At 40.2% G+C, this 25600-nt stretch overlaps 1 protein-coding gene across 1 annotated transcript; it reads right to left on the reverse strand.

The window, feature by feature from the left end:
* Positions 1-1333: 1333 nt before the first annotated feature.
* strc1 (stereocilin 1) lies at positions 1334-25443 on the reverse strand. Its single transcript, XM_058382162.1, has 28 exons — positions 25054-25443; positions 23322-24023; positions 23193-23217; positions 19344-22023; positions 18172-18237; positions 17964-18074; positions 16914-17068; positions 14687-14873; positions 14240-14355; positions 13578-13707; positions 13313-13498; positions 11794-11832; positions 11508-11678; positions 11267-11407; positions 10721-10782; positions 10481-10616; positions 10261-10349; positions 9228-9363; positions 7660-7856; positions 7398-7488; positions 6595-6754; positions 5694-5881; positions 5290-5445; positions 4480-4622; positions 2807-2955; positions 2476-2573; positions 1762-1912; positions 1334-1622 (listed from the first exon to the last, which is right to left on the reverse strand). The coding sequence occupies exons 1-28, from the start codon at positions 25100-25102 to the stop codon at positions 1525-1527; spliced, it is 6612 nt and encodes a 2203-aa protein (XP_058238145.1). The 5' UTR covers positions 25103-25443; the 3' UTR covers positions 1334-1524.
* Between the last annotated feature and the right edge of the window lie 157 nt (positions 25444-25600).

Here is a 25600-nt window from a genome sequence, read left to right on the forward strand (position 1 = left end):
AGAGTTCTAGCTGATTCAGCTTCCAAAAGTTTTGGCACCCTTTACGAAAACGAGGCATCTGATACATATGTAAAAGGGGGGAAAAATCACTAAAAATACCACTTTATTTCAAATTTGTAAGTGGAAATATGCCTTTTTTTAAACAAAAAATGATTTGTATGATTTTATGGATGGTGCTTCCGCCGTTTGATTGGCTGACTGGATAACTGTATAAATGTACAGGTGTTCCTATTAAAGTGACCAACGAGTATAGGTTTTAAAATAATAATAAAAAAATTATTTTATTATTAATTATTATTAATTTATAATAAATTTAATTTATTAAATAATTTATTTCCATTTATGTTCTGTAGCCATTGTATATATTTAAAGCCTTCACAGAACTACATACAATTTAAACTGCACAAATTAACAAATAAATAAATAAAATTAAAACTAAATCAGAAAAAAAACTGTTGGAAGATAAAATATTTTGTTATACACCTAATGCTTCTATTTTGTACTCTTCTATAAATTAGTTATTAATAATAATAATAATAATAATAATAATATTGTTATTCAATTAACCAATCAAATTAATTCATTATATTTATTTACTTACTTATTTTTAAAGTGGAATATTGCTGTTTATTCCTTATAGTGTGTTTGAGAATTAAATAAAAGTTAATAAATTATCCGGTCACAATCCTATAGACTCAAATTGAGAGGAATTATTTTCAGACTCGTATCTTGCCATATTTTGATTTCACAGTTCGATTTATCCGGGAATATAGAGATAATGTAAATACATGACACATTTGACATTTCATAATAATTCAGTGAAATTAAATGTAACCTCACACAGTAGTAGCTTAAGTGTTTAAGGCTCTGGATTGTTGATCGGAAGATCTAAGTCGCAGCACCACCAAGCTGCCACTGTTGTTGGGCTCTTAAACTAGGCCCCCAACCTACCCTGCTTCAGGGGCACTGTATCATGGCTGACCCTGAGCTCTGACCCCAAGCTCCAAGGATGGGATATGCGAAGAAAGCATTTCACAGTGCAGTAATGTATATGTGACAAATAAAGGCTACTTACCTTAACTTAACACTAATGTCAATTCAGAGAAAAGCATCCCAGCTACACCTCATACTGTAATCCTCATACTTTAATCAAATCACACAGCTTAAAATTTGATTTGTAACAAAATCAAAAAAAGAATTAAAGAATTAAAAATAAATGTGAATTAAATAGCTTTCATTTTTACAAGCTGTACTTGGACCAAAGAATTAAATAAAGATAAATATAACTTATATAAAGACACAGAACAATAAAATAATAAAACATACACAGCAATAAATAAGAGGACAAATAATATAAGAATAAATAAATAAATAAATGAACAAATAAACACTAAACCTATCCTACAATGCAAACATTTAGAGTGAAATCATTAATTATACACTGATCAAATTAAAGTGCTGTTATTAAATCATATACAGAATATTGCACAGGCTTCATAAAGAAACTTTCTTTGTTTTTTTTAATCATGTTCGGCTGTCGAGGAGGAGCATCAGGACGAACACCAGCAGACTGCAGACATGGCAGAAAAGACAGACTTCAGCTGCTACTCCTGATGACCTGCCTGTGGACACAGACGTGGAAAAATAACAGTCTTTTAGCATTAAAGTCTTCTGTTAGCATTAAAGTAAAGTCAATCTGTTAGCATTAAAGTAAATAAAGCATTTGTGTTATAAAACAGATCCCCGCCCCCCACACAGTACCTCTGAAATCCACAGGTTTGTCCTCGAGTGAGTTGAGCACAATGGACAGAGCGGTCTGCTGTACGGAGCTGAGAGCTGACCGCTGGGCCGTAGTCACCGCAGCGGCCTGCTCGTAGCTAAACACACTGATCTGAGCCTGATTAAACACCACCTGCACGTGAGGACAGAAGCGCACGCTTTACTGAACACACTGTGTTTATAGCAGCATTAAGTGGACAGAAACAATGTACATGTAATCTGTACTTTAGAGTCTTTCCATTTCTGTAGACTTTATACTTCATGTATACAATACATTACATTTCAAAGTCAAATTTGAGTAGAAGACAACTTAGCACTTACATTTATGTATTTACATTTATTTTTAGACCCTGATTCGAAGTCCAGTGTCTTATGAAAATTTAATTTTTCCCCTCATGGTCACTTATCTCTCAGAAGTAAGATTATTTATTTATTTCAAGACGACGAAAATGAAGCTGTCTAGAATGTCTAGAAATAATCTTACTTTTCAAACTGAAGCAAAGCCGAAGATCTTTGACTCAAGTACAGGATTTTCTTATATTTGTCCAACACGTTATTGACATTTACTCCAAACAAACTTAACTCATCCCAGAAAGAACTTAGAGGTCAGATATGAAGCTTGTGTGTCAGATGAAGGCCACATATGGTGTATAAGACCTTCTGTCTGTACACTTTAAAAGCCCTGGAGTCACTCACTGCAAACTTTTTGGCTGTAATGAGTGAGATGGCGAGCGGCGTGATTCCTTCTATCTGCTCCTTCACCAGGGCGGACATGGCCATGTCAGGAATTCCAGCTATAGATGAAAGGCAGGAAAAGAAAATCAATAACACTATACTCAACAATCATTAAAAAAAAAACACACACACAAGTGGGTGGTTAGGTTGAAAGTAAAATCTGTTATGAAATATAGACAGATACATTTCATGACATGAAAAACATTTAAAATGAACATAAACAAACACTTGAGGAAATGAGGACTCTGGTCATTCGTAGATGGCTTGAAGTAGCATCGGCATTATTTCTTACCAGAGAATGCCCCGATCTCAAGAAACACCTCTGGACCCCATGTACTGATGGGTCCAAACACCAGTCTGCTGCTGAGCAGAAAGACGACGGCCTGCAGCTGATCCTCAGAACACGACAGATTCAGACGTCCGAGCCACAGCACGGCCTTACTGACAACACAAACAACAACAACAACAACAACAACAACAACAACAACACAGTTATTCTACAACCTCTTACCTACATCCTCCTAAATTCATCATTTACCTGAACTAGTTTCCTTATATAATTTACTTATTATAGTCCTGGAGATGCTGACCAAGTATTTGGTGCTTGGCCCCCTAATTTCACACTGTGTCACTTTTTAATATTCAAATATCTGCTTGATCATTACCCAAAAATGGGGGCTGAATTAGAACATATTTCAACAAATTTCATGGCGATTTTTCAAAAGAAGTAACAGCCTTAACCACCACCAGCTCCACCACCAACAGCAGAAAGTAGGGGAGTGGTGGCTCTGCAGTTAACTGATCAAAAGATCCGGATTCAAGATTCCTGCCCCTGAACTGCCAAGGTGTCGTATGATGGCTGACCCTGTGCTCTGACCCCAGTTTCAAGCCCCTGAACTGACAAGGTGCCGCCTGATGGCTGACCCTGTGCTCTGACCCCAGCTTCAAGCCCCTGAACTGACAAGGTGCCGCCTGATGGCTGACCCTGCGCTCTGACCCCAGCTTCAAGCCCCTGAACTGACAAGGTGCCGCCTGATGGCTGACCCTGTGCTCTGACCCCAGCTTCAAGCCCCTGAACTGACAAGGTGCCGCTTGATGGCTGACCCTGTGCTCTGACCCCAGCTTCAAGCCCCTGAACTGACAAGGTGCCGCCTGATGGCTGACCCTGTGCTCTGACCCCAGCTTCAAGCCCCTGAATTGACAAGGTGCCGCCTGATGGCTGACCCTGTGCTCTGACCCCAGCTTCAAGCCCCTGAATTGACAAGGTGCCGCCTGATGGCTGACCCTGTGCTCTGACCCCAGCTTCAAGCCCCTGAATTGACAAGGTGCCGCCTGATGGCTGACCCTGTGCTCTGACCCCAGCTTCAAGCCCCTGAACTGACAAGGTGCCGCCTGATGGCTGACCCTGTGCTCTGACCCCAGCTTCAAGCCCCTGAACTGACAAGGTGCCGCCTGATGGCTGACCCTGTGCTCTGACCCCAGCTTCAAGCCCCTGAATTGACAAGGTGCCGGCCAATGGCTGACCCTGTGCTCTGACCCCAGCTTCCTAATAAGCTGGGATATGCAAAAAGAAGGGGCGGTGGTAGCTAATGGTAGCTCAAGTGGTTAAGGCTTGGAAGGTCAGGGTTCAAGCCCCAGCACTTCCAAGCTGCCACTGTTGGGCCCTTAAACAAGGCCCTAAACCCCCCCTGTACCAGGGGCGCTGCATCATGGCTGGCCCTGTGCTCTGCGTAGTAAGAATTTCACTGTGCTGTAATGTACACGTGACAAGTAAAGGCTACTTGACCTAGCCTTGACCAAATCAATGGTTCTGGTCTGCTCTGATTGATTGTACAGGAAGAGCAGACACGTCTCATGAGTGTGCTTCTGTATCTTCTTAATTCTTACAGGAATTTAAAGCAGTAGTAAACAACCACCTGTAAATAAATCTGATGGAGAATGAACTCATTTATTAACTCATCTTACCTGAACTCTACAGGATTGAGGGTTTGGATAACGGAAGCTTCAATCCCACAAACCATGTGTCCCAGAGCCACTAAAGAGCTGGAATTCAGCTGAAGGGGGGTTTGTTTGGTGACATTCAGCACAGTGGAGAACAAAACTCCTAACTGACAGACAGACCAAGCGTTAGAGGGCTTAGTACAGAAAGAAAACTATATAAATCTAAATCTAAATATAAACATAAACACAAATATAAATGCATGCATGAAAGTCACTATATATGCAAGTTGCTGGATTACTAATGTTTTTTTAAAAAAAAAAAACCAATAAATTATTTATTTATTTAAAATTATTTACATTTTTTAAGCAACCTTATATGATCGCTTATTCATAGTTTACTTATTAATAATTAAATATTTAATAAAATAACAACTAATAAAACAGAGGAATCAAATTAAAACAAAAATGTTTTATTTTTTATTTTATATATATATATATATATATATATATATATATATATATATATATATATATATAGGAGATTTTTTTTTTTAAATACATTTTTTGTATAGATTTTATACAATATATATTTTTAGCTACAGTAGCTAGTCTAAAATCGTTTTTTGGCTATGCACTAATAGTCTAATATTCTAAAACTCTAATGCATTAATACTCTAACACTCTAATACACTAGTACACTTATACTCTTTCAATACACTAACACTCAAATAGACTAATACTCTAATAAATTAATACTCTAATAGACTAATACTCTAATACTCCAATACTGCAATACACTGGCACGGTGTTGTGATGTTAGCGGTGGCTAAATACCTGCTTCCTGGTCCAGGTGCTAACGGCTCCTAAAGGTGCGATGGAGAGAATTTCCGACAGTTTGAGCGACGCCAGTTCGTCCAGCGAGAGCTGCGTGGCAATGCGTCCCAGCTGAGCGACGACAGATGGTGTGAAGGAGGAAACAACTCCGTACACCTGCACACACACACACACACACACACACACACACACACACACACACACTGTAGCATCAACACAATGATCTAAGAGATTAAGAGACAGGCATTAAATAAAGGAGAGGAACTAGGAGCGTTTAAGATGGAAAGATTATACGAATGTGAACAAATTTAGCAGTTATTTATTTATTTGAGTGTTGATTATATTATTCTGAGCTACTACAGCATGATTCATGCCATTTTAAATATTTTATAAAAATTGGTTGCCTCTTTGGTTTTGTGGAGCAGCAGTGAGAGCTGGTCAGATGTGAAGGACGGCTCCTGGCCGAAGAGTTCGAGGCACTGGCGGAAATCCGAGGACGACATGTTCACCAGGTTGATTACGGACCAGACAGCCGGACCGGTCGCCTGCACACTCTCACAGGACGGAGGTGCGCTGGAGGCTGAAGGCGAAGCTGTAGGGATCAGGTTCAGAGTATCGTATGAGAGAAATTGACATCATATTCACATTACGGTCACTTTAATAGGAACACCTGGACATCAGCATGCTTATGCAGTTATGTAAAGGTGTTCCTAATAAAGTGAAAAATCTTTCATATTGGCACTAATGAATGTAACACACGCACTTCACAGTTAAACTCTTTCATTTAAAATCACATTCACTATAAATATAATAAATATATAAAGTAAAAAAGTAAGAAATTAATACAAATAATTGCTAAAGAAAGCAAGAAAAAAAGAAAGAAGAAAGATTACATTTTATTTTTCCAAAAATAGTTTATTTTCCAAATCCAGTTCCAATCTTTGGAATTTGTTACAGGATCCGATATCTGATACGATTCTGCTGATATCCAATCCACTATTTTTTTTTTATTTCATTTTTCATTATTTTATTGCTCAGTGAGATCACAAAAACCTGACATAGTTTCACTTACAGTAAGCAAATACAAATATAAATAAATAAAAAAGTAAAATACAGGATTCCAATAGTTTATTATTCTTCCCACAAGCTTGAAATAATTAAGAAATGTTTATTTAATAATCATATATTTATTTGACTGCAATCCTATAACATGAAATATCAGATCCATTTGTCTATTTTATTTAAGTTATTTTCACGTCTCTGTTCTCTTTTCTATTTATCGTATACAAAAAGTAAGGAACTCACAGCGTCCCAGCTTCATCAATCCTGAGAAGTACTGAAACACGAACTGCTTCCTGGATAAGATCTTGTCGGGGTGGTGTTCACACACAGAGCCCACATCTCCATCCTCCCACTGCTGCTGGCTGAAAAACAGCCTCTCGATACGCTCCGGACTCATCAGAGCCTGCAGAGACACAAAACACACCTTCTACTCCACCACCTTCTTTATCCTGATCAGTCAGAAATCTAATCTAAATCTCACCTTCATATTGACGTGTTAATGTTTCTAATAGCAGCACCTTACACATGGACTTCTACAGTGTGTGAATGATAGTACAGTGGAACCTCGGCATATGAATGTCCTCCCTTAGCTTGGTGGCACGACTTCCTGTGAGGACCCTTGACATGGAATGCTTGGCTTGGGTCAGTTCTTTGTAAGCAGCCGTACAGTTTACATACGCTTCATATTGGGAATATCGCTCATATGTTTGGGTGGCTGCATTTACATTATTTCTTATTGGAAAATTCATTTCAATGCAAACTTTCGCCGTAAGAACTCGCCATCAGAGCCAATTAAATTCCTGTGCTGAGGTTCCACTGTATGTTGAATTTGTGAAGGTTTGAGCTGGAACTAAGATTGACGTCCTGCTTGGGAAAGTTTTTACAGTTTTTTTTTTTTTTTGGCTTATTACCTTCAAAATAGAGATGCTGGTGAGAGAACAATGTCTATAGCTGCTGTTGCATCACGTGGCTAAATAAATAGGAAGTTTATAACTAAATAGATTGGGGGGGGGGGGTTAGAAAACTAAACTGATAAAATGACGTACCGGAGGAATCAGCTGGATGATCTCTTGTGGCAGGAAGAAGAGGAACCTGTCTACTTGAATCAGGGTTGTTGAGTTCCACTTTTGGACTGGGCTTTAAGATAAAAAAAAATAAAATAAAGATAAATGAATAGAAAACTTGAGTTTGTTCTTGTCCATGCTAGTTAGCTTAAATAGCCCTTTAAAGTGAAGATAATTCACAAAAACGTAACACTTCATCAGAATGAGTTTCTTTAGATGACATACTTGTAGTATTTTTACTCACCCGAACGTGCCGTCTTCCTGCAGCATCGACGCTACGATGTCACTTTTGCTAGCGTTATAACAGAAACCTCGCAGAAACTCGATGCTGTCCACGAAGAATCTCCTGTCCAGCTGCAGGAAGACTGTGTCCACTACAAATGTTGCCATGATTCCCAAAGAACGAAACTCCTGCTCAGTATATGGAGCTGTGTTCAGACCCTAAACAGGGATGGACGGACAGAGGGATGGAGGGATGGAAGGGAAAGGATCAACCAGCTTCTTTACAAACCTGGAAACAAATGGATTTGTCCGTAAAGTATTTAGTAAGAAATTTGATGTTTATGAAAATCCCATAAATTTGTAAAAATGTGTGTATCCTATGTGTGTGTGTCTGCAGGTTTGTATATAAAAAAGACTAATATATAAATGTCAAACTAATGTAAACTACAACTTTGCGAGTTGAAGCCGTGAACAAACGTCTCAGATAAGCGAATTTTACTGGCATAAAAGTCAAAATAACTTCCACGTCCGTCTTTCAGCCTTTACTCTGATCCTTTATATCATGGGGGGAGTGTAGTCAGTGCTGACATTGCTCACTGTTCTGGACTGTACTACAAACTGTACACTATGCACCGTACACAATACACTCGGATTTGCCCAGGACTCGTTGAAAACACTCAGTTTTTGCACATGACCTTATTATCTCTATTATGCTATTATTAGCAAAAAAATAGCCTTTATTTGTCACATACACATTACAGCACAGTGAAATTCTTTCTTTCTTTGGGTCAGCCATGATACAGTGCCTCTGGAGCAGAGAGGGTTAAGGGCCTTGCTTAAGAGCCCAACAGTGGTCAACAAGCCAGAGACTTAACCACTTGAGCCACCACCGCCCAATTCTAGTATTTAGTATCCACTATGTTTGTGGATACTGCTGGAAGTTGTACATTTCCCATTGGGATGAATAAAGTATGTATCTATCTATCTATCTATCTATCTATCTATCTATCTATCTATCTATCTATCTATCTATCTATCTATCTATCTATCATAAAATAATTATGAGGCAGCATCCATAATGGGAAGGATGGAAAGAAAGAAAGAAAGAAAGAAAGAAAGAAAGAAAGAAGAGATGGGGAAGAAAGAAAGAAAGAAAGAAAGAAAGAAAGAAAGAAAGAAAGAAAGAAAGAAAGAAAGAAAGAAAGAAAGAAAACCACCCCAAATATCAAAAAATTAGATAGACTTCATAGAAACGGTGCATATTTGAATGGTCAGTGCTAGTGAGTGTCCTTTTTAGGAAAAAATAAACAAAAGATCTTGATGTACCGGTCATCCTATTTCCAGATTATTAATAAATAAACAAATCAATACCCTAAAGGTCTAAAGTGGTATTTACATTCTTAGAATTTTTCTAAAAGTGTATCTCTTCGTCCAATCAGATCATGGCTACAGGAAAAAAATAAAATCATCATCTAAGGACAAGAACTCTCACTATCCTCTACATATAATTGGTTTTGTAGGTGATGAAAAGAGATTTTAGCGTGTATAATGTGAAATGGAGTTCAAGTCATGGTTAAAAGGAAGACTGACCAGGCTCTGCACCATCTTGTCCACCAGCATGACCTGTTTGATCCTGGGAAGAAGCAGGAAGTACTGAGGATCCAGAAGGATCATTCTCCTGAGAGAGTCCATCATCGCTGGGGAGAACTTCTTAATAGAACTCATCCTACACAACCACAGCATTTTCATGAAGATGTACAGAATAACACATACTCTTCTTTACCCACAATGCAATGCACTCCAGCAGCTATATCAAAGGTTTTGTGTATATTAAGTAGCAGACAGATTAGATTAGTACTGAATTCTGACTGATCAGAAGGGTAGAATATTCATTTATCTTATTAACATTATGAAAAAGAAAACAGAGAGGCTGGTGGTGAAGGTGCACTATGACTTGTCTTGCAAAATGTTCAACATTAGATGTAACTATAAACGGATAAAAGTGTAATAAGTAGTAAACATAACTCTGCTTCATCACACCTCTATGGTTTTCATACATTTCCTACTTATCCGATTCTCTTTCTTTCTCTTCCTTAGTCTCTCTCACAGTCGCTTTTTCTCCCTTAGTCTGTCGGTCTCTCTCTCTCTCTCTCTCTCTCAATCTCTCTCACTCAGTCTCTTTCTTTTTCTCATTCTCTTTCTCGCAGACTCTCTTTCTCCTTCTTGCTCTCTCAGTCTCCCTATCTCTCCCAGTCTCAGTCGTTTACTCTCAATCTATCTCTCGCTACCCCTCTCAGTCTCAGTCTCTCTCTCTCAGTCTTAGTTCCTCTTTCTCTTTCAGTCTCATAGTCCCTCTCTTTCTTTCAATTTCAGCCTCTCAGTCTCAGTCTCTTAGTCTATTTCTGTCTCTCTCTCTCTCTCTCTCTCTCTCTCTCTCAGTCTCTTAGTCTCTTTCACCTCCAGGAGAAGCCTTTAGCTGTAGGGTCCATAGAATCCATAGGAGCCTTTATCTCTCTTTCTCAGACTCTGTCTCTCTGAGTCTCTTTCTTTCTTTTTCTCTCCCTCAGTTTCTCTCTCTCTCTCTCACACAAACTGACTCAGTTATACAGTTAAAAAGACTTACGGGATGGACAGAGCGATCTCAGCTCCCATCTCACCAAGCAGCTTCAAGAAGTAGTCAGACTTGTACATTACTTCAAACAAACACCTTTTCTAGATCAGAGAGGACACAGGGTTTGAAATCACTGCAACAATATTGACATTTATTCTACATAAATGTTTAATAAACATGAATGTGTATGTTCGATTGTATATTTTTCTGTGTATTAGTTGAATATAAATACCAGTGAGGGGTGAAGAGGAACCGGCTGCTGTCTCAGGACCTGCAGGAGGTCACGCATGGAGGACATGGATACAGAACTCTGGAAAAGCTTCGTCAGTATATTACAGCTGACGCCCTGTGCGACTGTCCCCAGAGACCTGGCCACAAAAACACACACAGTTCATGAGCAAAGAGTGAAATAATTCTCATAAATGTACATCTAACAAAGATGGAGACATGATGAGGTTAGAGAGACACTCACAGGAAGTGCTGGGTTGTGAGACTCGATGTGCCGCTCATGACCTCATTAAACAGAGTTTTAGCCTGTGGGAGATAAATACAGCACATCCACAGAACGCTGAAGAAACAGCTCATATTGTGTGTTCCAGGTGTGTGTGTGAGTGAGTGAGAGAGAGTGGTGTCTTATGTGTACCTGTCGTGTGTTTCAGTTGTGTGTGTGTACCGGTCATGTTTTCCAGGTGTGTGTGTGAGAGAGAGAAAGTGTGTTTGTGTATCTGCAGTGTGTTCCAGGTGTGTAAGTTCCAGGTGTGTACGTGTGTACCTGCAGTGTGTTCCAGGTGTGTAAGTTCCAGGTGTGTACGTGTGTACCTGCAGTGTGTTCCAGGTGTGTAAGTTCCAGGTGTGTAAGTTCCAGGTGTGTACGTGTGTACCTGCAGTGTGTTCCAGGTGTGAGAGAGAGAAAGTGTGTTGTGTGTGTACCTGACGTAAGTGTACCAAATGTCTATACTCTGTACCTGTTGTGCTTTCTGGGTGTTTCTATACCTGTTGTAGGTGTGTGTGTGTGTACCTGCTGTGTGTTCCAGCTGTGTGTATAAGGAGCAGTGCTGTTGGTCAGAATCAGCTGGGTTTGAGGCATCACAGACTGGAGAGGCGTGCTGGACAGCAAAAGCTCCGCCTCATCTAACCATGTGACCACAGCTGGAGCAGCCTGAGGGACCGAGGTTCATGTTAAGACATTACATTGGAAATAACTATAAAAAAGCAAAGCTTTAAAAAGGTGTGTGTGTGTGTGTGTGTTTCCACCACACCCAGAGATGTGTAGTAATGGCGTTGATCTGTGGAGGGGTCAGTTGAGGTTTGTACTGGCTGAAGTTGGTCAGTGTGGAGAGCAGGAGAGTGGAGGGCAGTGTGGAGAGAGACTCGGCCCTCAGTCCACTCAGCAGGGAGCCTAACTTTGGTAAAGTTCCTGCATCAAACAACTGCCACAACACACACACACACACACACACACCAAGTTCATCAGAATACAGTATTCCCAATCTATCCAAATGAAATCATCTCATTTCTACAGCATTTATCTATAAAAGTACTTACATTTAAGCTGGAAGAGATCTTGTCTACAATCACAGCGGCCTAAAAAAGGGAAAAAATTAGAAATTAGATAAATATTCACAAATCCTGTCCAGACATGTCCTTTAAATTAGAGATATTAAATTAGTGTGTGGAAATATGATGATATAATACCGTGACCATGATTGTGATCAATTAATGTTCTATTTAAATGAATGAATTAAAATTAATTTTAAAAGAATTTTCTAATTTTAGAAATATTATATAAAATCCTGTTACATTTTTCTAACATAAAAAAATTTACAAAAATAAATTATATTCTTATTTTTTGAAAATTACTAGAATCATTTTTTCCACTTTAAAGTTATTATAAATTTTTTTACTTTATTATTTTTTTTATTTTTTGTAAAGTGATGGCTGTAGAAATACCTCATGACATGATCATAAAAATCTAATAATATAGTAATTAAAATAAAACTTATTTATTAGGTCCATCTACTACCCAGGATACAATAAAGGTGTAGAGTTACTAACCCTGTAGACTGTAGCCCACTTGCTCCAAACTACTGACACCCCTCTACCCTGTCTATCATTAGGAATATAACTGAGAATGTGGGTAATTTTAATCTCCTGTCACTTCAGTGTTCTTTCTGCTTACCTTATGGCTATGCAATTCTAACCAAACACACACACACACACACACACACACACACCCTATCAGTTGTTGGTCTCACACCTGTTCATGTGCCCTCAGGGCTTGACCCTTAACAGCCCCCGTGTGACCTCTGACCTCTCTTAAAATCCTGAACGCAGATACGATTGTAACAGCTGGTGAGTGGAAATGAATTGTTTATTGTTTATTAGTTCTGGAGGATAACGATGAGACGTGTGTGAGCACTAGAGACCGGATAACGATGAGACGTGAGATAGATAGATAGCTGTATAGTTGTCTTTCAACAAAAAATATTTTCTTTAGTAGAACATTTCTTGGTAGATTCATAACTTCTTCAAAGATCTAGAACCAGTAGTCATTTTATAAGCTCCTGTCACATTATATTGTCAAAAGTTTTGGGACATCTGCCTTTACATGCACATGAATGTAATATGGAGTTGTCCCGCCCTTTGCAGCTATAACAGCTTCAGCTCTTCTGGGAAGGCTTTCCACAGGGTTTTAGTTCAAAATACTCTGAGAATCAAGTCGAAGTTCCAACCCCAGGTCCACCAAGCTGCCACTGCTGGGCCCCTGAGCAAGGCCCTCATTAACCCTCATTTGCCCAGTTCTATAAAATGAGATAAATTGTAAGTCGCTCTGGATAAGGGCGTCTACCAAATGCCAGAAATGTAAATGTAAATCAAAATCTTATCAACAGATAAGAAGTATCCAGGGTTTGGGTTGAACCGTCCAGGTATTTTAACTGGACATATGACATCATCAGTCTTCACATTTTATGCCCATCCTTTTGTAGGGGTGCCAATAGTTTTGGAGTTGACTGTATTACACGCTGTATGATGAGGTGTAAAGGTGATACCGTACATGCCATACCTGTGTAGGTGTGAAGTGAACAGAGGTGAGGGCACTGAAGACAGGAACGAGCTGCGATTGGTTGAGCTGCTGCAGAAACTCCGCCCCCAGCAGAGGAAAGAGCGGTACAAGCTGAGAGACCTTCTGAGGACTGAGAGAACCGGGAGACTGGAGCTCGGATCCATTTACAAACAGCAGGCTAGAAATCTGAGAGACGCGACACACGAAGGACAAATTATAACCCAAGTAACGATGAGGGTGAACGGTTTTAATGTACAGTCCTCACCATGTTACTGGGAACGTGTGTGCCTTGTGCAACGCATGTCCTGATGTTCTCCTGGATCACCGGGAAGGCGCTGGTGTCCACATACGCCAGCAGGTCACTCATGCTAGCCTGGCAAGTCAGCGTGGCTAACCTAAAACACATTGATAGCATTTTATTTTCAAAACTTCTTTGTGCATCAAGAAAACTAGTTTATTTTTAATCAAGTGTTACAGAAAAGAATTTTAGCTTCATTTCAACTTTAGTGAGCAAATCTGTCAGAATTAATTCCTGTAATTTTTCATACAGCTATTCAACTATCAGCTATTCAGTACATTATAATCTGTAGCTAGCTCACACACAGCACTACCCGCAAAGCTCTAGCTAGCTAACTTATGTGCAGGTTTCACTACCTGAATGAAATGATGCATGAAAATGGGGTTAAATAGTTATATTTTCTGCTCTTTTCTCCAAAAAGTGCTCTGAGGATCTGTACATAAGTAAAAAAAATCAACTTAAAATTATAGACACTGATCAATTTAAATAAACAAAAAACTAAAACAAATTCCATTTCTCTTCAGAAACTCAGTCAGTTTTTTCCCAGTTGTTTTGCACAGTTTTTCTCGACACCTCAAAAAAATAAACCCTTTTCTCTGGATTTATCCGGGTGAGCGTGATGTACAAACCTTCTGAAGTCATCTGCTGTCAGGTTCTTGTACACACCAAAGACGCTCTGAGCTACAAACTGCTGCTTCACGTCTCCCAACTCGTTCCTCAGAAGAACATCCAGACCGTTCAGGACCTGAAAAACAAACACACACAGTAAAAAGCAGACTGGTTTCATATTTTGATCAATAACCGAACGGAAATTTTATACCGCGCAAATGACACGTCCAGTAATGTCCAGTGTTCTGTTTCAATCCTGGTAGGAAATTCGTTTCCAAACACCTTCCTTTGTGTTGACTCTTTGAGCATCCACTACAGGTCCATGTTTAATTCATGGCCCAGTATTTGCTTACAGACGAATGATTTGCAGCCTTGTCCCTCACAAAAGGAGCCATCTGACCGGCGATAAACCTTCGGCCGGAGCCAGGGCGGCTCGGGTGTCACGGTAAAGGTGGCGTGGCTGTTACCTGAGCAGGTGAGAGGTGCTGGAAGCTGCGGAACGGCAGGTACGCGATCAGGTTACCGCAGTCTCGGATGAAGGACGTGTCGCCTGCCGTTATGTTCACCGTGCCCAGAGACTGACCGAACCACGAGCCGAAAGCCTGCCGCTGATCCGCCGACAGGCTGCTGATGGTGTTGTTAATCAGGTTTAATCTAAAGAAAAGATCCATAGATAAATTATTTAATCTTTTGCATCATCCATCATTTATACTTCAACTTGTACGCATACGTGAAAAGGTATTTCTATTGACCCGAGTCTATTATTGAGGTCTGTTTTCCTGACATATCTGAGTTAAGTCCCGTTGGATCACGTCTGTAGTAAGAATCAGGATAAATGAAACCGCTGGACACTGTTTGTTGATCATTAGTAGGTCACATGACCATGACACCAAGAGTGCTTCCTAGAGGGTCTTTAAACACAACACAATAGGATCTTTTCCATCATGTTAATTCAGATGGATACGGTGCAATGACACCTGCAGTGTTTTTTACAGAAGGTAAATTCCCAAATGTAGGAATTTGTGCAGATTCGGAAAAATCCCATAGATTCTGTAGTAATGATTCTATTAGAGGAAAACTCTAAACTTCAGATCAAATAGGGATAAAGATACCATGAATGACTGATTGACTGATTCATTTGTTCAGGATCAGCAGAATAACCTGAAGGAAACCCACACAGACGTGAGAAGAAGAGGTGAGACTCCACACAGACATGAGAAGAAGAGGTGAGACTTTACACAGACGTGAGAAGAAGAGGTGACACTTTACACAGACGTGAGAAGAAGAGGTGAGACTTTACACAGACGTGAGAAGAAGAGGTGAGACTTTACACAGACGTGAGAAGAAGATTTGAGACTTTACACAGACGTGAGAAGAAGAGGTGAGACTTTACACAGACGTGAGAAGAAGAGGTGAGACTTTACACAGACGTGAGAAGAAGAGGTGAGACTTTACACAGACGTGAGAAGAAGAGGTGAGACTTTACACAGACGTGAGAAGAAGAGGTGAGACTTTACACAGACGTGAGAAGAAGAGGTGAGACTTTACACAGACGTGAGAAGAAGAGGTGAGACTTTACACAGACGTGAGAAGAAGAGGTGAGACTTTACACAGACGTGAGAAGAACAGGTGAGACTCCACACAGACGTGAGAAGAACAGGTGAGACTCCACACAGACATGAGAAGAACAGACATGAGAAGAACAGGTGAGACTTCACACAGACATGAGAAGAAGAGGTGAGACTTTACACAGACGTGAGAAGAAGAGGTGAGACTTTACACAGACGTGAGAAGAAGAGGTGAGACTTTACACAGACATGAGAAGAAGAGGTGAGACTTTACACAGACGTGAGAAGAAGAGGTGAGACTCCACACAGACATGAGAAGAATGAGAAGAAGAGGTGAGACTCCACACAGACATGAGAAGAATGAGAAGAAGAGGTGAGACTCCACACAGACATGAGAAGAATGAGAAGAAGAGGTGAGACTCCACACAGACATGAGAAGAAGAGGTGAGACTCCACACAGACATGAGAAGAAGAGGTGAGACTCCACACAGACATGAGAAGAAGAGGTGAGACTCCACACAGACATGAGAAGAAGAGGTGAGACTCCACACAGACATGAGAAGAAGAGGTGAGACTCCACACAGACATGAGAAGAAGAGGTGAGACTCCACACAGACATGAGAAGAAGAGGTGAGACTCCACACAGACATGAGAAGAAGAGGTGAGACTCCACACAGACATGAGAAGAACAGGTGAGACTCCACACAGACATGAGAAGAACAGGTGAGACTCCACACAGACGTGAGAAGAACAGGTGAGACTCCACACAGACGTGAGAAGAACAGGTGAGACTCCACACAGACGTGAGAAGAACAGGTGAGACTCCACACAGACGTGAGAAGAACAGGTGAGACTCCACACAGACATGAGAAGAACAGACATGAGAAGAACCGGTGAGACTTCACACAGACATGAGAAGTTCTGGTGAGACTCCACACAGACCGTAACCCGAGCTCAGGTTCGAGCCCCGGAGCTGCGATCGAGGCGATAAGGCTACCCTGCCTCGCCGCTACTGTGTCTCCCTCCCTGTTCATTAAAACACTTAAAGATTCAGTTGTAAAGTAAACTCAGTGTCATGTTCCTGGTGACATTACAAAGCTGGTGGAAATACGGGTCACTCACTCACACAATGGGATTGGATTGTAGCGGAGGGAGGGAGATGATGTCCTCGGGTTTGGCGAACCGCAAGAGAGGGCCGAGGTCCAAAAACAGGGTCTCATCTTGTCTCAGGTGGATTTGGATCAGCACCGACACCAGGGTGCGCAGGTAGTCCTCAGTCAGCTGGGAGAAAAGACACAAACACAGGGCACTTAAAGAAAAGATCACACACACGGATCACACACACAAAAATATTTAGAACAATACACAATATCTGCTCTCCCTTTAATTATGATGTCATAACTAGACACTTTACACATAATCTACATTGACTTTAAACATCACATGATCACATCTCTCTCTCTCTTTCTCGCTATACGTCCCAATTCTGAGCACCCAGTGTGACCACTTCTTCTTTCCGGACCTGCCTGATGGGTCCAGACGCTCTACCCCTGGTTGGAGTCTCATGGCTTGGTGGTGCTCACTACTGCTGTGGACAGATCTGTGTGGACAGACCGTGACCCATGGGACTACTGTGGATAGAACCACTTGGAGACGATCACACCGTCTCTGACCTGCTGTTGCATGGGTCAGTTTTCGGCAGGAAGGAATTAGTGCTGAGTTTATAATAAACTCCACTGAGTGATTAGCTCCTCAAGAGCTCTTGGTTGCACAATTCCTCATGAATATAAACTGTTGTAGAAAGGACATTATTTACATTTACATTATTTAGTGTCCAGTGTCACCCAAATGAGGATGAGGTTCCCTTCTGAGTCTGGTTCCTTTCAAGGTTTCTTCCTCAGATCATCTCAGGGAGTTTTTCCTCACCACCGTCACCTCAGGCTTCTCATTAGGGATAAAATAGTAACTTTAAACGTGATCAATTTTTTCTATATTTTTATAAAGCTGCTTTGAGACAATGTTCATCGTTAAAAGTGCTAAACAAATAAATTGAATTGAAATTGAATGAACAAAAAACATATGATCAAATTCAATAGATAAATTTGTAAGGAAAAGGTTCCACAATGGTTCCACAATGCTTCTCTTATCTCTCGTGACATTTCTGAAAAGCGTTCACCTGCAGGTTCTCATGGTTGCGGTTGAGGTAGTGCAAAATCAGTCTCATGGTGTTCATGTCCACTGAACTCAGCACCGCTCTGAGACGCTCCAGAGGAATTGCAAAATATTGCTGCAAAAGAAGATAAGAAAGCTAAATCCACTGGAACAAAAGTTATGCATTAAAACACACACACACACTTTACTGTAAACTCTGACTATGTTCCCACCTTTATTAAAAATGAACCATCACTGGTGACGTCTCTTCCTGTTTGCATCAGGCTGGTGAGGACTTTCTGAAACACACACACCATACGCACACACACACACACACACACACACACACCCCTTTGAGTGTGATACCTACACCTGAAGCAGGCATGGAAAAAGTCATCAGAGCATCAGATGATACCATCGACATCAATGTAAAAACAGGTTCAACAACAATAAACACAGGATATTAGCGTTAAGTGTCAATTTAAGCAACAAATCAAATGTCGCTCGGTTAATGTTACATGTACCAGACACAAAATGTCCGATATCAATGACAGAGTGGACATCGGACACTACGTAGTATCCTTTCCAGCTCGAGTCATTTACACCAGACAACAGGTCTGACACTGGTAACAGACACTTGAGTAATTAACCCCTAAAATAATCCAGATTAATGATAAATCTCAGGAATTCCCAGATATTATCCAATTAATTCCAGTTCAAAAATATTATCTAGAAAGTTGTAAATTTTCCTGATGTCTGATAAGTAAATTAAATAGAGTATAATATATAATAATGTAAAATACTGTTGTTTAAAGTAAAAACATTTTTACCAAAAAATACAAAAATACATTTAAATATTTTTTTCAATTAATTTGTATTAATATTTAATTTTATTTAATAAAATATGATTTTTTATATTTAAATAAATTCTTTTCTTTAAAATAAAAAACACACAAATATATTTATCAGTTTAAACTGATATTTATCAGTTTAAAATGACTTAAATTTCTTTTTTTAAATGCCATCTGATGCCAAATATTCTTCTCTCAACAATATAACATTGACAACAATTATTTTTACATTATATATATATTTTTTATGATATTTTTCAAATTGTTGACAATTTATTCTTTTAAACTTTTCAACTTCATTTAAACATTATTTTCGGAGAGCAGCAGACTGCATTAAAGTTCATATTTCCTTCTTAGGTTTAATAAAAGAACCATTCTTTTTTTAATTTATTTTTTGGTTAATGATGTGCAAATAAAATTGAGCAGTCGATGGAATTTGGCTATAGTGGGTAAATATTTAATCTGAGAATACCAAAAAAATGTGACTAGATATGGTTTTAAAATATACGCAAACGTGTGGACTTGAACTAGACACAAAAATACAAAAAACTAACCGCAAAGCACTGCAAGAGGACTTGCTTCTTGCTGAAGCTTGTTTCCTTCTCCAGGAAGGCAGATACAGAGTCCAGGACGCTTTGCCCGATGTTATCGGTCACCCTCAAAGTCGTCATTCCATTTTCTTCCAGAACAAGCAGCAGAATTACCCACAAATTTTGAGCCTGTCTGACCATCGAAGCCACCTCTGCAGTCATCGTTTTCTCCAAACGGGGCAGGAGAACCTCCACACCGCAGCGCAGGAACGCCTGAAACGCCTGAAGCTGAGGGATATCTGGCTGGCAAATGGTGTTCAAGTCTATACTGCATGTCCAGTTCAGTCTTACGATCATCTCTTTCACCAGACAAAGGTGGAGCTCAGTGGTGTTCGTATTACTTGAGCTGCTGCTGCTGCTGTCGGTGTTGTTGGACTGGGCGACCCTGGTGTTGTTCAAGCAGGTGGCACACAAAGCGCTCACCCAGAGATTGGAAGGATCTTGAACTATGTGAGACAGCACATCAGGTTTGACGCAGACTGACAAGATGAAGTTCGCTTGGTCATAGTCCCAGCAGAGTGCAAGGAGAGCTGCATTTGGGAGATTCACCGTCCAGTTTGTGTAGCGACATTGCTCGGAGGGCTTGAAACCCATCAGATTGTCTTTGCCAGACCCAGTGAGGTTGGAGCACTGCTCCAGCAACCAGGTATTGTCCAAATTGGTTAGGAGGTTCTGTAGAACGGTGACGTTGGTGCATACTTTGTGGATGAAGTTTGCCGTGTCCAGATCAGCACAAAGAGCAAGGTCGGTCATGTCTACAACGACTGGCTTGGTCCACTGTGAGTACAGGCAAATTTTGGGAAGAAAGTCTGACGTGTCATTATCAGAGCAGACAGACTTCAACCACTGGTTCTGGGGGTCGACTATTAGGCGTGCTAACAACGTCTTGTTACAGCATATGTTAAGATGGAATGCTATCATGTCAAATTTCCAACATAGACCAATGACAGATGGATGCACTGGTAAAACCATCCAGGATGAATATTTACACAAATCAGACATGCTGGGAATTGTGGGATGGATAGTTGGTGGGGTTGAAGGTAGCAAAGATGTTGGAGAAATGGTTGAGAGTACACTAGCAGAGAGAGTCGGGCTGATTATAGGAAGAAGAGTGGCGGTGGAGATGGTTGAGGAGACTGTTGCAGGAAGTTTGGTGAGGGATGAAGAAAGCATGAGGTTAGAAGTTGTTGCTATTTTTGTAGACGCCGGAGGAGATTGTGTTAGCAAGATGGGAAAGCTTGATGTGCTAGATAAAATGGCATTGGGGGATGATGAGGGAGATGAAGCAATGCTGGAGGACACTGGAGGAACTATTGATGGAGAGAGATTGACTCTGGAGGAGAGTGTTGATGTGAAGGTCAGAGGGGTTGTGGGAGAAAGAGCTGTAAATGTTGATGGAGTTGTTGGAACTAGGGATGGAGAAAGGGTTGTGCTAGAAAGAGTTGTGAAGGTTGATGAAGTTGTTGGGACTAGTGATGGAGAAAGGGTTGTGCTAGAAGGAGTGGCCTCTGTTGAGGTCTTAGTTGAAGTGACAGATGATGAAGTGATGGAGATCAGTGGAGTTGCTGGAGATACAGTAGTGCTCGAGGCTACAGGTGGAACTGTTGGAGAACTTTCCAACTGGAGTGTGCAATACTTTTGCACCCATTCATTCTGCTTGTTGAGAACTAGCGAAGTGAGGAATGAGGTGTTGGCACAGACCTCACTTACAAATTGAGGCTCATCATTTTGTATGCACATGGTAATCTGATCTGTGAAGACTGCCATTACGTTGCGCCATTCCGAGTACCGACACATTTCTGGGACAAGAGAGTTAGTATCATTTGGAGGAGGTGAAGGAACCTCAGTACAGTTGGGCATTATCCAGGAATTTTCTTGATTGGAATAAATCAGCATGTAAAAATCCAGACTGTCACACAGAAGCTTCTCCATTCTTGCATGATCATTGTTCCAGCATATTGCCACAATAGAAGCATCAATTATTTGAGCAAACCACTGATCATACACGCAGTATTGCCAGACCATGTATCTTTCGGACACGTTTCCGCAGTATTCCCACACCCAGCTATTGCTCGGGTTCTTGATGAGCACCGGCATTACATAGGGATTATTGCACACACCCTCGAGAAAAGCCTCGGGTTCATTGTCACTGCATATAGTAACTAGACCTGGATCGATGATGTCCCCGGATGTCCAGTTCTCGTAGTTGCAGAAAAGCTGGCTGAGGCTAAGGGTGGACCGTGCAACTCTCTGGCTTGATTCCGAGGGTGCTGGTGGGCAGGGTTCCAAAAGGGGTGACAGAATAACCTCCATCATGTGGCAGGTGTTTCTCCATACCTGAGTCAGTTCAGAGTGGGACAGAGTGCTTAGAGATTCACAAACATAATAGAGAGCATCAGGAACCTGAGATCTACTGCTTATAATCTCTGCACAGAGGGTGTTATTGAGGTGTTTAACATCCTGCTCGTCGCAGGACAGTCGTGTTACAGGGTCGTCCACTGGGGAGGCGACAGAGCGGCTGCTCTGGAGATCAAATGCGATCTGGCATGCCGGGTCTGAATAGCTGCACGAAGGAACGTCAGGAGTCAGAAACATGTTCAGGATCGAATCGCCAAAGGACCAGCTTAAATTTTGGCTCATACCCCTGGACAAGAAAAAACAATTCAGAAGATTTTTAATCTCGCAACCTTTGAAGAACGCAAAGTGATTCAGAAAATGTTAACACTCATTCCTGATATTTTTCTTTACATGTTTATTTCCTTTGGTGAAAAGGCCTTGAAGTCACAGTCTGTAGTCTGTAATTATTAGCCGAACCTGTGTTACAGTAAGTGATATAGAGTCCTGATTTTTTTTAATCACACTCCAAAGAACCAAAGAATCGAGTTCACTCAAAGTTTCTTCAGTCTAAGAAAAAAAAAACTATTTAGGAAACTAAGAGTCCTTAACCATACAAAGAATTCTGGAGACTTTTTTTGATGAGTACACCCCCCAAAAAATGTCAAAAGTTTCCTTAAAATGAAAAAAAAAGGTGGCTGGAGTGGTACATTGAGGACCAATTAGAGCACAATGACTAAGTAAAGCTAGTTTGGGTCACACTGATCAAAATTACCTTTAAATATTTTAGCTAAATTTTATAAACACTGTGTTGGATAACAGTGTGTGTTCAAGTCGGATCACTCCAAGATCACTGAAAGACAGAGCTGTGATTAAAGAAAATGATTACATTGTGTGTGTGGAAGCATTAGCAATTTTCACATAAAAACAAACATCCTCCAGAGTGACGTGATAAGGAATGTCCATTATGTTTTGGAGTTTTGAGTCATCCTGTGTGGTGCACCTATTGGGGGCTATTGCGTTAAATAAGCTTCAGACAGCGAGTTTTTGAATCTCTCCGTCAGAAATTTTCACGTCAGCCATCTTGGAACCATCAGTGGTGCTAAACTGGCTGCTGGTGAACACGTCACGTCTCAAAATACAGCCAAATTACTTCAAATTCCTTTACAAAGAACAAAGCCGGTTCAAGACACAGCTTACTTCTTATAGAGTGCTTTTGGGCGTTTAAAACCAATTCTAGGAAAAATGTTCTCAGGAGTTCTCTGGATGGCTGATGACCTGAAAGTGAAACACTCCTTCATAGGGTTCTGGAATGAATCTGTAGAGCAGGGCTGTAACACACACATACAACCCAGTAAAGGTTCCAGTAAGGTCCGGTAAAAGAAATTAGGGTCTGGGTTGTTTTTTGTCCATCATAGAGGTTTCTGTTAATTATCCTAAGAACTCTGTGAGAGAAAACATGGACATGCTGAGACTCACCATATTATAAGCTGTTTAAGGTCTCCTGTAGAAAAAACAAAAGAAAAGAGAAAGACATTATTGGCCTAAAAGTTAATTTTAAAGATTAGAGTATTATCATCATCATCATCATCACCACCATCAACTAACCCTGAGGACAATGTTGAGTCTGGTTCAGCGTAGGTGCCTCGATACCAAACTGTAATCCGATTGTTACCAGTTCTACCAACAACTGAAGAAAGTCTATTAATACACAGGACATGTCCGAAATCAATGGAGATAAAGACAAGTCAAAAAAAACGTTCCATGCAGTCCAAAAGTTTTCGGAAAGCTGTAGAGAAAAGACGGTACTCAGCAGCTTGTGAAGAGCGCTGAGCTGAGACTGAGCTCCAGTCGGATCTCCGCTCCTCTGGAAGGTGTTTGACGGACACATCTGAGATTTAACAGACGTAAGGAAGGACATCAACGGGCCACTCGACTTCGAAATCAGAGCTGCGGTTAAATCCGCCTGCCACCCGCACTGCGTCCCGTTAGCTAACAGACAAACCAGAGCTCGAAAGAAGCCGTCCATCGGTACGGGCTGAGACATCTGGTAGAATCCGCTGAGGAGGTTCAGGTACGAGTTAAGATCTGGGGACTCCGTGGTGAGACCCATTCTACTGGTGCTTCGAGATTGAGGAAGGTTTGACCCGAATCTGGTTCTGACCCTTGTCTGCTCATTATCAGATTTGAAAGAGTGAGTTTTCTCTGTGAGAACGTCTCGGGTTTTCTCAGATTCACCGGGTTTGGAGTTGAACTCGGTGCGGCGGGTGATCAGGGTCTTCAAGACTGTGGGCTGGCTGAAGATAAATCCTGTGTACAATAATAATAGTATGATTACAATTTACAATTAGTTTTTCTCTCTCTCTTTATTGTGTATTGTTTATTGCAAATAGGTGTTTAATAATAAAAATAATAATAAAATTAATAATAATAATAATAATAATAATAATAATAATAATAATAATAATAATAATAATAATAAATATTTTTATCATCTTCATTCAGTGTGCAGGTGTTCCATTGATTAAAGAGTGTTCCTCTTGAAGTTGATTCTATTCATTTTATGTGTAGAGTTTTCATTTGACTTACAATAATAATAATAACAATAATAATAATAGTAATAATATTATAACGCTAATAATAATCATAATATTAGTTGTTGTTTCTACTACTACTACTACTAATTTTAATAATAATAATAAGAAGAAGAAGAAAAGGACAATAAAGATAATAATATTCATAATAATTGTAATTGTTAATAATATTAATACTACTAATACCACTAACAGTAATAAGGCCCTAAGCAATTCCAGGTATGGGAATCCCGCGCATGTGCAGTACGATAGGAACGTAATAATCATATTTGTTATTGTTAATATTACTACTATTACTACTATTACTAATAATAATAATAATAATAATAATAATAATAATAATAATAGTGCTATAGTAATATAATAAAATAACAAAAGCAGTAATACTTATTTTTATTGTTATTAATATTAAGAAGACCCCCCCACACACACGCATTTCTATAGATTTTCTTTTTCATTCCATCTTTTTCTTTCACTAATAGCCTTTTAACACATTTTTTTCTGAACAAGTTAAAGCGAAGATAAAAAGTAAAAATGGTTCCCTTTAAACTAAACGAATGGAAAAAAAAGAAACCGTTTTGTCCACAAATGAAGAGCTTGATTCATTGTTTCCACAGAAAAACGGACAGACAGACAGGCGGAAAGATAGATAGATAGATAGATAGATAGATAGATAGATAGATAGATAGATAGATAGATAGATAGATACTTGGGGGAAAATGAAGTAATCATGAAGACAGACTTACTGAGTAAAGTGCAGGCGGTAAAAAGCCATAACCCTCCGGAGAGGCGCATCTTCTACACGGTAGCGAGTTCCTGTAATGAATTGTTAAGGCGTGAAATTGAAGTTTATATTTCTGTTCATTCATTTAAAAACTTTCTAAGAGAGGCATTTCTAAAATAATTCGCCCTCCTTCTTTCCGGCTACAGACGCGTCCAGTGCGCAAAAAGCGGCGGCGAAGCTGAAACTGTGTCTCGGAGTGTGTTCAGTGCGGTGCGTTTTACCCTGTGATGGGTTTCCTAAAACATCAACACACACACATCAACGCGCGCGCGCGCAGTGTCCACTCCGTCCAGGCAGAAACCTAATTAAACCCAACAGGACGAGAGAACAGGTGCGAACGGATTGGAGCGTCGGGTCACGCCTCTGAATAATTTATTAGATCCGTTAATTAATTAACACCTGCGTTAAGGCGGAGCGCGACTGAGCATCAGAGCAAACATTATTCTCTCTCACACACACGAGAGAGAGAGAGAGAGAGAGAGAGAGAGAGAGAGAGCGCATGTTATGGG

Source organism: Hemibagrus wyckioides, linkage group LG27 (assembly GCF_019097595.1).
Source record: "Hemibagrus wyckioides isolate EC202008001 linkage group LG27, SWU_Hwy_1.0, whole genome shotgun sequence".
NCBI lineage: Eukaryota > Metazoa > Chordata > Actinopteri > Siluriformes > Bagridae > Hemibagrus > Hemibagrus wyckioides.

What these genes read in the sequence shown, in the direction of transcription:
- strc1 (XM_058382162.1), bottom strand. Translation starts at nt 25,102, where the DNA reads ATGCGCCTCTCCGGAGGGTTATGGCTTTTTACCGCCTGCACTTTACTC. An exon ending in GACTCAACATTGTCCTCAGG is followed by an intron (nt 23,218 to 23,321) that starts GTTAGTTGATGG and finishes TTTTTTCTACAG; the next exon opens with GAGACCTTAAACAGCTTATA. An exon ending in ATTGATGAAGCTGGGACGCT is followed by an intron (nt 5,882 to 6,594) that starts GTGAGTTCCTTA and finishes TGATCCCTACAG; the next exon opens with CTTCGCCTTCAGCCTCCAGC.